Below are 14,754 nucleotides of genomic sequence, written 5' to 3'. Positions count from 1 at the left end.
AATGCCGGAATGGTACGTAACTTAAGGCCACGGCCGCTTCCTTCCCCCTCCCTTGTCTATCCATTCCAATCTTCCCGTCCCCCCGCAAGGCCCCTGTTCAGCATAGCAGGTGAGGACGCCTGGGCGAGGTACTGCTCATCTTCCCCAGTTGTATCCCCGACCTCGAGTCTGAAGCTCCAGGACACTGCCCTTGAGGCGGTAGAATTGAGATCCCTCACTGAGTCCGAAGGAAAAACCGGCCCTGGAGGGTAAACAGATTAAGAAGAATAAGAAGAACGTCAAGTAAAATAAATATAATTTTTGCAATAAGTTGATTAATAAACTTTGTTTTGTTATTTGCTTTACGTCGCAACGACACAGGTAGGCTAAGTCTTATGGTGTGGAAGGGATAGGAAAGGTCTAGGGGTGGGAAGGAAGCGGCCGTAGCCTAAATTAAGGTACAGCCCCAGCATTTGCCTGCTGCGGAAATGGGAAAACCTAGAAAATCATCTTCAGGGCTGCCGATAGTGGGGTTCGAACCCACTATCTCCCGGATGCAAGCTCACAGCTGCGCGACCCTAACCGCACGGCCAACTCGACCGGTGATTCATAAACTAATAGACTTCACTTGAAAAAAAAATGAAACCTAACCTTACTACAAAATTTACGGTTAGAATATCCTTGATTCCTCTTCACCACTTTAGAAACTGTGATGAGGATACTTCTAATTTTTTAAAATTGTACTCCAAAATGAAATATAATTTACCCATTCTTAATATTTACAAGAAACTTGATGTACTAATTGAGTTATTATGCACTACTTTCAGATGGCGAGAGCGGTGTGGCTGTACTACATGTGTAAACTCATCGAGCTCTTAGATACAGTAAGTACAACTATACTGTAAAAATGTTGTCATAATAAATAATTATATGGAAGATAAGTTTATAAAATAATGGAGGTCATAAATACCTCTGTGAGTCTATTGTAGTGAATATAAAATTTTCGTTCTCGATAGTCGGTTGGAATACAAATGTCTTCTTACAGAGACATCAAACTTCCAAACAGCTAAAGTATTCAACTCACCTAAACATCATTCACCGGAGGTTATTGAGAATGAGTGTCCGGCTCCATGGCTAAATGGTTAGCGTGCTGGCCTTTCGCTACTGGGGTCCTGGGTTCGATTCCCGGCAGGGTCGGGAAAATTAACCATAATTGGTTAATTTCGCTGGCACGGGAGCTGGGTGTATGTGTCGTCTTCATCATCATTTCATCCTCATCACGACGCGCAGGTCGCCTACGGGAGTCAAATCAAAAGACCTGCACCTGGCGAGCCGAAATTGTCCTCGGACACTCCCGGCACTAAAAGCCATACGCCATTTCATTTCATTGAGAAAGAGTGACTTATCTCTCTCTCTCTCTCTCTCTCTGTCCCCAAACAAATTGAAACCTGTCCTTTTAAAATCACTTTTCAATGGTAATACATCTGTCTTTTTTGGTGTATTAGAATTAACTTGATCTGCAACTCTATACAATTCTAGAATCTGCCATTTGTCCTCGACGAGAAAAAGTGTTGAGATCTGTTACTCTAAGCCTGTAGTTGTGTTTGAAACTGAGTTTCGTTCCGAGTTAGATGAAATGTTACGGTCCTTTACTAACACTCGTTGAGACGGAAGGCAAACGATTATTGAAAATAATGAACGTTTTCAGCGAAGCGTGTGAAATACAAGCGGACCCCACTTGCATCTCTTCACAATGTAAGATGCATTTCATACTCATAAGAATATTCTTAGATATTTCCAAACCGAGCTCGATAGCTGCAGTCGCTTAAGTGCGGCCAGTATCCAGTAATCGGGAGATAGTGGGTTCAAGCCCTGAAGATGGTTTTCCGTTGTTTCCCATTTTCACACCAGGCAAATGCCGGGGCTGTACCTTAATTAAGGCCACGGCCGCTTCCTTCCACTTCCTAGGCCTTTCCTCTCCCATCGTCGCCATAAGACATATCTGTGTCGGTGCGACGTAAAACAAAATAGCAGAAAGAAAAAGAAAAGATATTTCCAAATTGAAGTTTTTCGAAATGGTCTCCCATTTTCCATAATTTCCTATAAATATTGCTTAATTATATCACATACTGGGGCTTGCCTGAAGCAACGTACGTGTGTTTGTTTATGGAATGACTTGGCGAAGTAAATACTGTCAAGTTTGTTATGCTCAGGTCTTACTCAAGTTTTGCATCTTTCGGTGAGCATATTTGCAAGTTATGTAATGGGATTCGGTTTCTCAGACTCATTTGATGGTTGACAAAGTAAGATTTCTCCTAAGACACCGTACACAAGAAGCTTAGTGTTTGTAAGTGAAAGTATGGAATCTCTATTTGTCGAGAAGGCTATTGAAGTGTTCAGCGAAAATACTTCAAAACTATTAAAAAATGTCATCAGCTAGGCACCTTGCGTAATCAGTGTAAACTGCACAAAAAGTATGAACAGATGTTGGACCATAGCAGCACGTAAAATATCGAATACCTTAAGTGTATGTATATCCATTCGGCAGTATCGTAATGTTTGTTTGACCAATCCTTGTCCCGTTTCCCTACGGGATCGTGTATGAGGTGAGATGAATCTTTCGTGGCGAGTTTTTATGACCGGATGCCCTTCCTGACGTCAACCTCATCAGAGGAGTTAATGAGATGAAATGAATGACGTGATATATGATAGTAAGGAGAGGGTGAAACCCCGTGCCGGCACATAACCTACATCTGTCGAATAGCACCAAAGGGTCTGCTCAAGGCTTAACGTCCCCATTTGACGGACGAATCACCATTAAGAGCGTCATATGCCCTCACTCCATATGAGCACTGCGGAGAGGTTTGGAATTTAATCCAGGCTTTTGGCACTCAATCTAGTGATTACAAATTGTATACCACCACCTCCCCTACCCTGCCGGCCAACATTCTGAAGGTGAAAATTTTTCCACCAACGGGACTCGAACCAGCTAACCTCGGTGTCAGACCGTTTAGACTTCAGCGCCTTAATGATCATGTCCACCAGACGGGCTTCGGCCTTATCGTAATCATGTGCTAAATATTCTTCTTGTGATTTTTTCTGGACTTATACCAGTTACCTGGAGTCGGTACCGTTTGTGGATTAAGACCAATTTTACGACCGGATACCTTTCTTGACGCCAATCCTATGTGTAGACGTAATCAAGCACTAAGTTTGGTGTGTTATACAGTGTTCATTATCCGAGACTTTCTGGGTGGACTACAAATATCTTCGTCTATAATTAATAGTGTGGGTTCTTCCACATGTCCTTCAGTATTTTTTCCGGAAAGGCAATGAAGGCCCTTCGAGGAGTAAATAATAATAATGGCGTGTGGCCTTCGGATAGGCCTGGTGCAGGTCTTTTGATCTGACGCTTCTAGGAGACCTGCACGTCCTGATGAGGATGAAATAATAATGAAGACAGCACGTATACCCAGTCCCCATGCCAGGGGAATTAACCAATTATGGTTAAAATTCCCGACCCTACCGGAAATCGAACCCGGGACCCATGTGACCAAAGGCCAGCACGCTAACTATTTATCCAAGGAAATCGACCCTTAGAAGAGTGGAAGGTATTCGCAACTTCGGTACTAAGCCGGATAGAGTGGGTAAGTTTATGCCTGACCGACTCTGTTCCCAAGATTTACCCTGGTACTAATTTTAGGTTATGCTGAGTGAGTCTCAGGATTTTGTGCCTCTCCAGAAGTGGAAAACTCGTTTCTAAATATTTCGACTTCTTATTGAAGAATCAAACCAATGTTCTTCCGGCTGAACCAGGTACACGTTTACCGCATCGCCTAGGCAGCCCCACTACATATCCTTCCCAAGAAACAAGTACCGTATCAGCTCTCGATGTCATAATTCTAATCCTACCGTTCTTATTTAGTGTACTAGGTTCGTCTTTTTTTTCATAACATGGACGTAATCTCCTGCATCCCGTATGAGGCGACTTAAAGGAGGAACCCTAGGAGCTCGGAACTTTAGAGCAGGGCTTCTAGCTGTCTGACATTGGTTTCACCGTTTATGGAACGTTTCCTATTTCCATCTTTCCTATCCGGTCTTCCTTGGTCAACGGTTGTTTTCTTCCATACCGATATTATTGGGTTTGCAAGGTCAATGGAGTTTAACCTGATAAATGACCTGTTCTTTTATTTTAGCCAATATGATCATTCTTGAAGGGTCGGAAATGTTTCAGTTTTTCCTTTGATTAGTATTAAGAGGGGATGGTTGCCTATATGTGCATCCTATTAAAACAATAACCACCAACACCGCCGCCATCATCTATTAAAAATATAGTAAACCACCATCTTTGACAACTTTCAGGTTTTTATTATGACACAAACCAAAATATTGCATGTAAGAGGCAATGAATTTGAAACGAACACGTAGAAGTGTTCCAAAAACCATGCAATATGAAAACATTATTTTAATATACGGCGCCGAAAACCAAATAAAAATAATTTTTAAAATGCAGCCAAGTATCGAAGGTCCGTTCATACTCAGGCTGGAATCTCTTGAGATATGGTCGTACTGGCGAATATCCAAAATACCTTGAACAGCTAAGGTCGGTAACGTGGAAGCTCTGTAGCATACGAACAAGAGAAACTTCGACACATCATAAAATCTGGTACTGCACCAATCTTGAATTTTAAAAGAGGGTGTATGCATATATCCACTAAATTATCCGATTTTTCCACAATACTATTGAAGAAACACACTCATAAATTAAGAATAAAGCATATGGGTACATCACTACATACTTTATTTTTGCACAATTTAACTTTCGGAGAGATGTATGCCTTAGGAGTTCGCTCAGCTTACAACAGAAAATAATTCCACTTTACTATGGAATTAAAGGAGGTTGAGCTTAGAGCTAACTATATCATTTCTTTAACAGTATTTCATTATTTAATAGTCCAAGCGAGAAAATCTGACAAATATTACGTATAAATATATTAGTCACTATTTAAATCGAACATAGACATAGTATAGTACATAGGCTACAATAAATAATCAGTACAAATATGATAATTTCTTAAGACCAGAAAAATGTTTAAAATTTTTTGGAAGGGTTTTCAGTTATTTTATTTTATGAGGTATTTTGTAAACTGTCTTCATGAAGTTATTAACACCAGAAACGTCGTATTTTTAAAATCTTAGTGTGTGATGTAACCTTGCCGCGGTGGGGAGGCTTGCGCGTCCCAATGAAGCAGATAGCCGAGCCGCAGTAGCAACCATATCAGATGGGTATCTGTCGAGAGGTCAGACTGACGAATGGTTCATCGAAAGGGGGGTAGTAGCTTTTCGGAAGTTACAAGGGCGGCGGTCTAGATGATTGACTGATATGGCCTTGTAATAATACTCAACATGGCTTAGATATGTTGATACTGCTGCACTGCTGTAACAACGGGAAACTACAGCCGTAACTAAACTCCCGAGGACATGCAGCTCTCTCTGTATGAATGACCTCCGGATGGGGACTACACGAGAGGGGGCGATCATCAGGATGAAGGATACTAACATTTTGCGAGTCGGAGCGTGGAATGTTATTTTGAATCGTTGTTGTAGGTTAGAGAATCTGAAAATGAAGATGGATAGACTAAAGATAGATGCAGTTGGTATAAATAAAGTACGTTGGCAGGAAGAGCAGGATTTTTGGTCAGGGGACTGCAGAATTTTCAACACAAAATCAAACAGAGGAAATGCAGGAGTAGTTTTAATAATGAATAAGAAAATATGGCAGCGAGTAAGCTACTAGGACCAGCATAGTGAAATGATTAATCTTGTCAAGATAGACACCACACCAATGCCCAGTACATTAGTGTAGGTCTATATGCCTACTACATCAACGGGTGATGAGGAAATCGAAAGAATATATGAAGAGAGAGAAGATTCAGTACAGTATGTAAGAGGTGGCGAGAATCTCATTGTTATGGGAGACTGGTATGCAGTGGTAGACCAAGGAAGGGAAGGTAATGTAGTAGAAGAGTTCGGATTGAGACAAAGGAACGAAAGAGGAAGTTGGCTGGTTGATTTCTGGACCAATCAGAATTTAGTCCTTGCTAATACAAGGTTCAAACACCACATACGGCGGCTGTACACATGGACGAGTCCTGGAGACGCTGGAAAGTATCAAGTAGACTTCATTATGATTAGACAGAGATTCATTAACCGGGTGTTGGATTGCAAAATTTTCTCAGGAGCAGACATGGACTCTGATCACAATTTGTTGGTCATGAAATGCCATCTTCAGGTGAATAAATTGAAGAAGGGGAGGAATCCAGTGCGATGGGATCTAGACAGGTTGAAAGAAAAGAGTGTGAAGGATTGTTTCAAGGAACATGTTGCACAAGAACTAAATCGAAAGGCTGAAGAAAACACAGTAGAAGAAGAATGGACATTCATTAAGAATGAGGAAGAATGAGTATTAATGCTGAAGAGATGTTAGGAAGAAAGGAAAGATCGACCAAGAATCAATGGATAATTCAAGAAATACATTACTAAAATTGATCGATGAACGACGAAAATTCAAGAATGAAAGAAGGAAGATGGCAGAAAAGAATACAAGCAATTAAAAGATGAAGTGGATAAAAAGTGCAGGGCAGCTTAGGAAGAATGGCTGAAAGAGAAGTGCAAGGATGTTGAAAGTTGTATGGTCCTAGGAAAGGTGCATGCTGCATACAGGAAAATCAAGGAAACCTTTGTAGAAAGGAAAACTAGGTGTATGAATATTAAGAACAGGGGAGACAGGGTAGACAGCGTGTACCCTTAACATTTTGTGAACGAAATAATGCCTAGTTAATTCAATTATTTTTAGAACATTTTCCACATTCGTGACATTATTGTATTCCCCGCTTTACTTATTTTTGTCTCTCTTTGGCAATGCTAGGGCTTGCGTCAGTTTCACGAAGCACGTAGGCGAAAGTAGACGCTCTCCATTGTGTGTATTTTCTCTTTGATTTTTAAAGCTTATAGATAGGGCAACACTAACGCTACCTGTAGGTGCTGACTGTGAAACTATGACCTTCCTATAACGAGATTTCTCCGCCCAGTAGACAGACTTACCAGCGACTCTTCTTGCTCCCATTGGCTAGTATTTGGATCTCACATATGAAGGTGCTCTTATTGTCAACCATCTCGCACATGCTTTTAATGTAATTAATTTTAATTTATTTTATTATAAGACACGTCTAAAAATAAAATAATAATATTCAAATACGAAGTAGCGGGAGCACTGTGTTGCCGCATGATGTGGATTGAGTTACTACAACTACACTGAAAGCCTCTCGCTCTGTGGTACTGTAGGCGCTGCGGAAAATAATATCCATATACGGAGATCATGAGAGCGTTAGAATAACATTAAATATTGTTGCTATTATTCCAAGGTGGCTCAGCAGTGATTTTATCAGCTCAAATATCGTAAGACGTACTCATAATTCCCCTCCGTCGCAGGCTTTTATCAGTCTATATCCGGACGATTGATTTCATTTTAGGTACGTTTCAGCAGCAGGATGGTACTTTGACTGGTCTGCTCAAAATTCTGGGTTCAAATCCGTGTGGAAGTGGGAGAAACATCTAAGAGATTTTTTGTATACATTGTTGTTGTTGTTGTTGTTGTTTGAGTCATCAGTCCATAGACTGGTTTGATGCAGCCCTCCATGCCAACCTATCCTGTGCTAACCTTTTCATTTCTACTTAAGTATTGCATCCTACATCTGCTCTAATCTGCTTGTCATATTCATACCTTGGTCTACCCCTACCGTTCCTACCACCTACACTTCCTTCAAATACCAACTGAACAAGTCCTGGGTGTCTTAAGATGTGCCCTATCATTCTATCTCTTCTTCTTATCAAATTTAGCCAAATCGATCTCCTCTCACCAATTCGATTCAGTATCTCTTCATTCGTGATTCGATCTGTCCATCTCACCTTCAGCATTCTTCTGTAACACCACATTTCAAAAGCTTCTGTTCTCTTTCTTTCTGAGCTAGTTATCGTCCATGTTTCACTTCCATACAATGCCACGCTCCACACGAAAGTCTTTAAAAACATCTTTCTAATTCTGATATCAATGTTTGAAGTGAGCAAATTTCTTTTCTTAAGAAAGCTCTTCCTTGCTTGTGCTAGTCTGCATTTTATGTCCTCATTACTTCTGCCATCGTTAGTTATTTTACTACCCAAGTAACAATATTCATCTACTTCCTTTAAGACTTCATTTCCTAATCTAATATTTCCTGCATCACCTGCCTTCGTTCGACTGCACTCCATTACTTTTGTTTTGGACTTATTTATTTTCATCTTGTACTCCTTACCCAAGACTTCATCCATACCATTCAGCAATTTCTCGAGATCTTCTGCAGTCTCAGATAAAATAACAATATCATCGGCAAATCTCAAGGTTTTGATTTGCTCTCCTTGGACTGTGATTCCCTTTCCAAATTTCTCTTTGATTTCCTTTACTGCCTGTTCTATATAAACATTGAAAAGGAGAGGGGACAAACTGCAACCTTGCCTCGCTCCTTTATGGGTTGCTGCTTCTTTTTCAAAGCCCTCGATTCTTATCACTGCAGACTGATTTTTATACAGATTGTAGATAATTCTTCGTTCTCGGTATCTGATCCCTATCATCCTCAGAATCATAAATAGCTTGGTCCTATCAACATTATCGAATGCCTTTTCTAGATCTACGAATGCCATGTACGTGGGCTTGTCCTTCTTGATTCGATCCTCTAAGATCAAACGTAAAGTCAGGATTGCTTCACGTGTTCCTACGTTTCTTCTGAAGCCAAATTGATCTTCTCCCAACTCAGCTTCAACTTGTTTTTCCATTCTTCTGTAAATAATACGTGTTAAAATTTTGCAGGCATGAGATACTAAACTAATGGTGCGGTAGTTTTCACACCTGTCAGCACCGGCTTTCTTGGGAATAGGTATAACAACATTCTTCCGAAAATCGGATGGGACTTCTCCTGTCTCATACATCTTGCACACTAAATGAAATAACCTTGCCATGCTGGTTTCTCCTAAGGCAGTCAGTAATTCAGAGGGAATGTCATCAATTCCAGGTGCCTTGTTCCTATTGAGGTCACTCACAGCTCTGTCAAACACTGACCTCAAAATTGGGTCTCCCATTTCATCAGCATCAACAGCCTCTTCATGTTCCAGAACCAAATTATCTACATCTTTACCTTCATGCAACTGTTGGATATGCTCCTGCCATCTTTCTGCTTTGTCTTCTTTCCCTAGAAGTGGCTTTCCATCTAAGCTCTTAATATTCATACACCTAGATTTCCTTTCTCCAAAGGTTTCCTTGATTTTCCTGTATGCAGCATCTACCTTTACCAGGACCATATAGCCTTCGACATCCTTGCACTTCTCCTTCACCCATTCTTCCTTAGCTACCTTGCACTTTCTATCCACTTGATTCTTTAATCGCCTGTATTTATTTCTGCCCTTTTCATTTCTAGCATTCTTGTATTTTCGTCGTTCATCAATCATGTCTAGTATCTCCTGAGTTATCCACTGATTTTTAGTTGATTTTTTCTTTCTTCCTAACATTTCTTCAGCAGCCCTACTGATTTCATTTTTCATGACTCTCCACTCTTCCTCTATAGTGTTTCCTTCAGCCTTTTCATTTAGTCCTTGTGCAACGTGTTCCTTGAAACAATCCCTCACACTCTTTTCTTTCAACTTGTCTAGATCCCATCTTTTCGCATTCTTTCCTTTCTTCAATTTCTTCAGCTTCAGATGGCATTTCATGACCAACAAGTTGTGGTCAGAGTCCACGTCTGCTCCTGGGAAAGTTTTGCAATCCAACACCTGGTTTCTGAATCTCTGCCTAATCATAATGAAGTCTATTTGATACCTTCCAGTGTCTCCAGGTCTCGTCCACGTATACAGCCGTCGTTTGTGGTGTTTGAACCAAGTATTGGCAAGGACTAAATTATGATCAGTGCAGAATTCAACCACCCGAGTTCCTCTTTCGTTCCTTTGTCCCAATCCAAATTCTCCTACTGTACTACCTTCTCTTCCTTGGCCTACCACTGCATTCCAGTCTCCCATCACAATTAGATTCTCGTCACCTTTTACATATTGTATTAAATCTTCTATCTCCTCATATATTCTTTCGATTTCTTCATCATCCGCTGAACTAGTGGGCATATAGACCTGCACTATTGTGGTGGGCATTGGTTTGGTGTCTATCTTGACGACAATAATTCTTTCACTATGCTGGTCGTAGTAGAATACCCGCTGCCCTATTTTCTTATTCATTATTAAACCAACTCCTGCATTTCCCCTGTTTGATTTTGTGTTGATAATTCGGTAGTCGCCTGACCAAAAATCTTGTTCTTCCTGCCAACGTACTTCACTTATACCAACTACATCTAACTTTAGCCTATCCATCTCCCTTTTCTGATTCTCTAACCTACCACAACGATTCAAACTTCTAACATTCCACGCTCCGACTCGCAGAATGTCAGTATCCATCTTCCTGATGATTGCTCCCTCTCGTGTAGTCCCCACCCGGAGATCCGAATGGGGGACTAATTTACCTCCGGAATATTTTACCCGGGAGGAAGCCATCATCAGTACATCATTCATACAGGGGGAGCTGCATGTCCTCGGGAGTTAGTTACGGCTGTAGTTTCCCGTTGCTTTCAGCCGTGTAGCGGTATCAACACAGCTAAGCCATGTTGAGTATTATTACAAGGCCGTATCAGTCAATAATCTAGACTGCCGCCCTTGCAACTACCGAATGGCTGCTACCCCCCTTTCGATGAACCATTCGTTAGTCTGGTCTCTCAACAGATACCCATCCGATATGGTTGCACCTGCGGCTCGGCTATCTGCATCATTGGGACACGCAAGCCTCCCCACCGCGGCAAGGTCACATGATTCGCAGAGGAGGTTTGTATACATAAAGAAGGGAAATCGCTCGGACCCTTTTATAGGCGTCGTCACAATTCAAAATGCCAGCTATAACTGAAACGTGAGTTGTGATATGTAAAAGTCAATGATCACCATGTCGTTTCAAGCGCCTTTAAACATACGATAATTAGCTATGGGACCTATTGTTGTTGAAATCCGAAGCAAAAATAAAACCTTAGGTTCTCCAACCACAGATCGTTATTCTTAATTTCTAAAACTCACATGCTTTGTCCAAAATTACAAAAATCGAAGACCGTCCACCTTACTGAGAAGGAAGCAAAGAAGAGTATATAATTATTACTTTAAAAAACCAAAAATTATAAACATTATCATAATTTCGAAGGGTGTTGGTAACACCTCTTATACTTCAATTCAACTATTAACTTTTCAAGGCATTTTTCAATTTTGTTGACTTAATGTTAGAGCTGGGAAAATTGCATTACCAATTTTCGCGAACAATCTGAGATTACATTTTATGAATATTATACTATATAAAACTTGCACTGCACTAAAATGTCAGTCTTGATAATGATACATTTATTATTAGCACTTATTAACACGAACACATTAGCGCTACAAATATTTAGCTGATTTCAAGAACACACTATACAGATAATGATGTCACTTAAAGCAGACCCTGTTATACAGCCCGACCACATTGGTTACCGTGTATCAAGTGGCAACATGGAACTTGGACCTGCCTTCTCACGGAGCTTGAAGACAGAGAGGATAGTAAAAGAGAGAGAGCTTATCTAGCTGGGATTGGCTTAAACGGAAGGCGTGTACTGGTTACCATAGTAACTGCCATCCCTTAACACCACGCTGAGAGCCGTCAGAACACGTACGTTGTCTTAATAACACCATCATAAATGAATTCCAGCATCAAAATCCTTCAAGTACATGCATTTTCTTTCCCGCCAATATTAGTTACGATATTTTAACCCCAACAACTATCGGCTTGCATTCTTAATAACGAACTCCAGAGTCTACATACGGAAACAACAAAATTGCTTAACTTAATACTGTACATTCCGTTAAAGTCATTTTCTAATGAGCGCGCTCTGAGTGCCTTCAAACGAATTAAAACGTATTTAAGGAATTCGATGACCAATCAGAAACTGTCTAACTTGGAAACTCTAGCTATTGAGAAGGAATTGCTGAGGAATCTTAGCAAGACGCCTGACATCAAGACGAGAGTAATAGATGTACTATATATGCCGAAATTAAGGACAGGCGGATTGAACTCAATTGCAATATTATTAAGGTGTCTTGTACGAAATACTATTTATTTCTTATTTCTCTTATTAAATATACACAATAACGAAATATATTGCTATCTTTTATTATAAAAGTATGTTGTTATTTGACAACTCCCGCTGCCTATTTAGTCTATATTTAAAAACAAAGTGCACGTAAGTTTATAGGTTATTATAGGGTTTGTTTTAGTTTCAGAGTCATTAATATAATACTGAATACAGATCTGTATACGTCGAAAACAAAATTCCATATAATAATATGATTAAACTAGTTTAAAAATCTCTGTCTACCCCCCCTACTTAGTTCACGCTTCGCAACTGTTTAAGAGCTCAGATGGAGAACCACTTCTAGGGAAGAGCGACAAGGCAGAAAGATGGCAGGAACATATCCAACAGTTGTATCAGGGAAAGGACGTAGATGATATGGTTCTGGAACAAGAAGAGGCTGTTGATGCTTATGAAATGGGTGACCCAATCTTGAGGTCAGAAATTGACAGAGGTTTGAGAGACCTAAATAGGAGCAAAGCCCCTGGAATTGATGGCATTCCCTCTGAGTTACTGACTGCTTTATGAGAAACCAGAAAGGCAAGGTTATTCCATTTAGTGTGCAAGATGTATGAGACCGGAGAAGGGCCATCCAATTTTCGGCAGAATGTTGTTGTACATATTCCCAAGAAAGCCGGTGTTGACAAGTGTGAAAACTATCGCACCATTAGTTTAGTACCAGCCGGGCTGAGTGGCTCAGACGGTTAAGGCGCTGGCCTTCTAACCCCAACTTGGCAGGTTCGATCCTGGCTCAGTCCGGTGGTATTTGAAGGTGCTCAAATACGACAGCCCCGTGTCGGTAGATTTACTGGCACGTAAAAGAACTCCTGCGGGACTAAATTCCGGCACCTCGGCGTCTCCGAAGACCTTAAAAAGTAGTTAGTGGGACGTAAAGCAAATAACATTATTATTATTATTAGTTTAGTACCTCACGCCTGCAAAATTCTAACACGTATTATTTACAGAAGAATGGAAATACAAGTTGAAACTGAATTGGAAGAAGATCAGTTTGACTTCAGAAGAAATATAGGAACACGTGAAGCAATCCTGACTTTACGTCTGATCTTAGAGGATCGAATTAAGTAGTTCAAGCTCACATTCATAGCGTTCGTAGATCTAGAGAAGGCATTTGATAATGTTGACTGGATCAAGCTATTTGAGATTCTGAAGGGGATCGGGATCAGATACCGAGACAAGAATTATCTACAATCTGTATAAAAGTCAGTCTGCAATGATAAGAATCTATGGCTATGAAAAATATGCAGCAGTCCAGACTGGGGTGAGGCAAGGCTGCAGTTTGTCCTCCTCCTTCTCAATGTTTATGTAGAAAAGGCAGTAAAGGAAATCGAAGAAGAATTTGGAACAAGAATCACAATCCAAGGAGAGGAAATCCAAACCCTGAGATTAGCCGATGATATTGTTATTTTATCTGATACTGAAGAAGATCTGGAGAAGTTGCTGAATGGTATGGACGGAGTCTTGGGTGAGGAATGCAAGATGATAATATATAAGTCCAAAACAAAAGTAATGGAGTGCAGTCATGCGAACTGAGGTGATGCAGGAAATAAGAAATTAAGTCTTAAAGGAAGTGGATGAATATTTTTACTTGAGTAGTAAAGTAACTAATGATGACAGAAATAAGGAGGACATAAAATGCAGATTAACACAAGCAAGGAAGAGCTTTCTTAAGGAAAGACATTTGCTCGCTTGAAATTTTGATATAGGAATTAGAAAAATGTTTTTGAAGACTTTCTTTTGGAGCGTGGCATTGTATGGAAGTGAAACATGGACGATAACTCGCTCAGAAATAAAGAGAGTAGAAGCTTTTGAAATGAGGTGTTACAGAAGAATGCTGAAGTTGAGTTGGATAGATCGAATCACAAATGAAGACATACTGAATTGAATTGGTGAGTCGAGATCGTTGTGGCTAAATTGAGGAGAAGAAGTGATCTATTGATAGGACACATCATAAAGACACCCAGGACTTGTGCAGTTGGTTTTTGAAGGAAGTGCAGTAGGTAAGAACTGAAGGGGTAGATCAAGGTAGGAAAATGACAAGCAGATTAGAGCATATGTAGGATGCAGCAGTTATGTAGAAATTTAAAGTTAGCACAGGATAGGGTGGCATGGAGGCTGCATCAAACCAGTCTGTGGAATGACGGCTCAAACAACAATATGATAATATTGTAGTGCACAACGAAATTTGCCTATTTTACCTATGATATGCAAATAATGATGACCTTCCTTTGAGTTTTAGTGTCCAGGTCGCAGATAGTGGGGACTTTACTCAATTAAACCAGGACTTTCATGGTCTGTACTGAGATGGCTTTCTATTTGCGTTAAAGGGAAAAGTCCAGAATGATCATCAAGTGATATATGAGCTACCTAACGCGTGTATTTATGTAAATTACATTCTCTTCACGGTTTGATTATTTGTGTTCGTATATGTCAGACACACTCTGTAGACAGTTTGATTTCTAAAGTCATGGTGCTATTTGCTTTACGT

The 14,754-nt window shown here is 40.3% G+C and overlaps 1 protein-coding gene across 1 annotated transcript in view; it reads left to right on the top strand.

Annotated features, from left to right (window-relative positions):
• The window catches only part of LOC136877766 (very long chain fatty acid elongase 7), a 163,421-nt gene that overhangs the window by 106,506 nt on the left and 42,161 nt on the right, over positions 1-14,754 (top strand). The window contains exon 4 of the mRNA XM_067151975.2: positions 807-863. Within this exon, the coding sequence (XP_067008076.1) occupies positions 807-863 (57 nt within the window). The remainder of the gene's footprint in view (positions 1-806; positions 864-14,754) is intronic.

The sequence above is a fragment of the Anabrus simplex genome, chromosome 1 (genome assembly GCF_040414725.1).
Source record: "Anabrus simplex isolate iqAnaSimp1 chromosome 1, ASM4041472v1, whole genome shotgun sequence".
Classification (NCBI taxonomy): domain Eukaryota; kingdom Metazoa; phylum Arthropoda; class Insecta; order Orthoptera; family Tettigoniidae; genus Anabrus; species Anabrus simplex.
The sequence above is the reverse complement of the archived record's forward strand: the minus strand, read 5'-3'. Positions and strand labels throughout refer to the sequence as shown.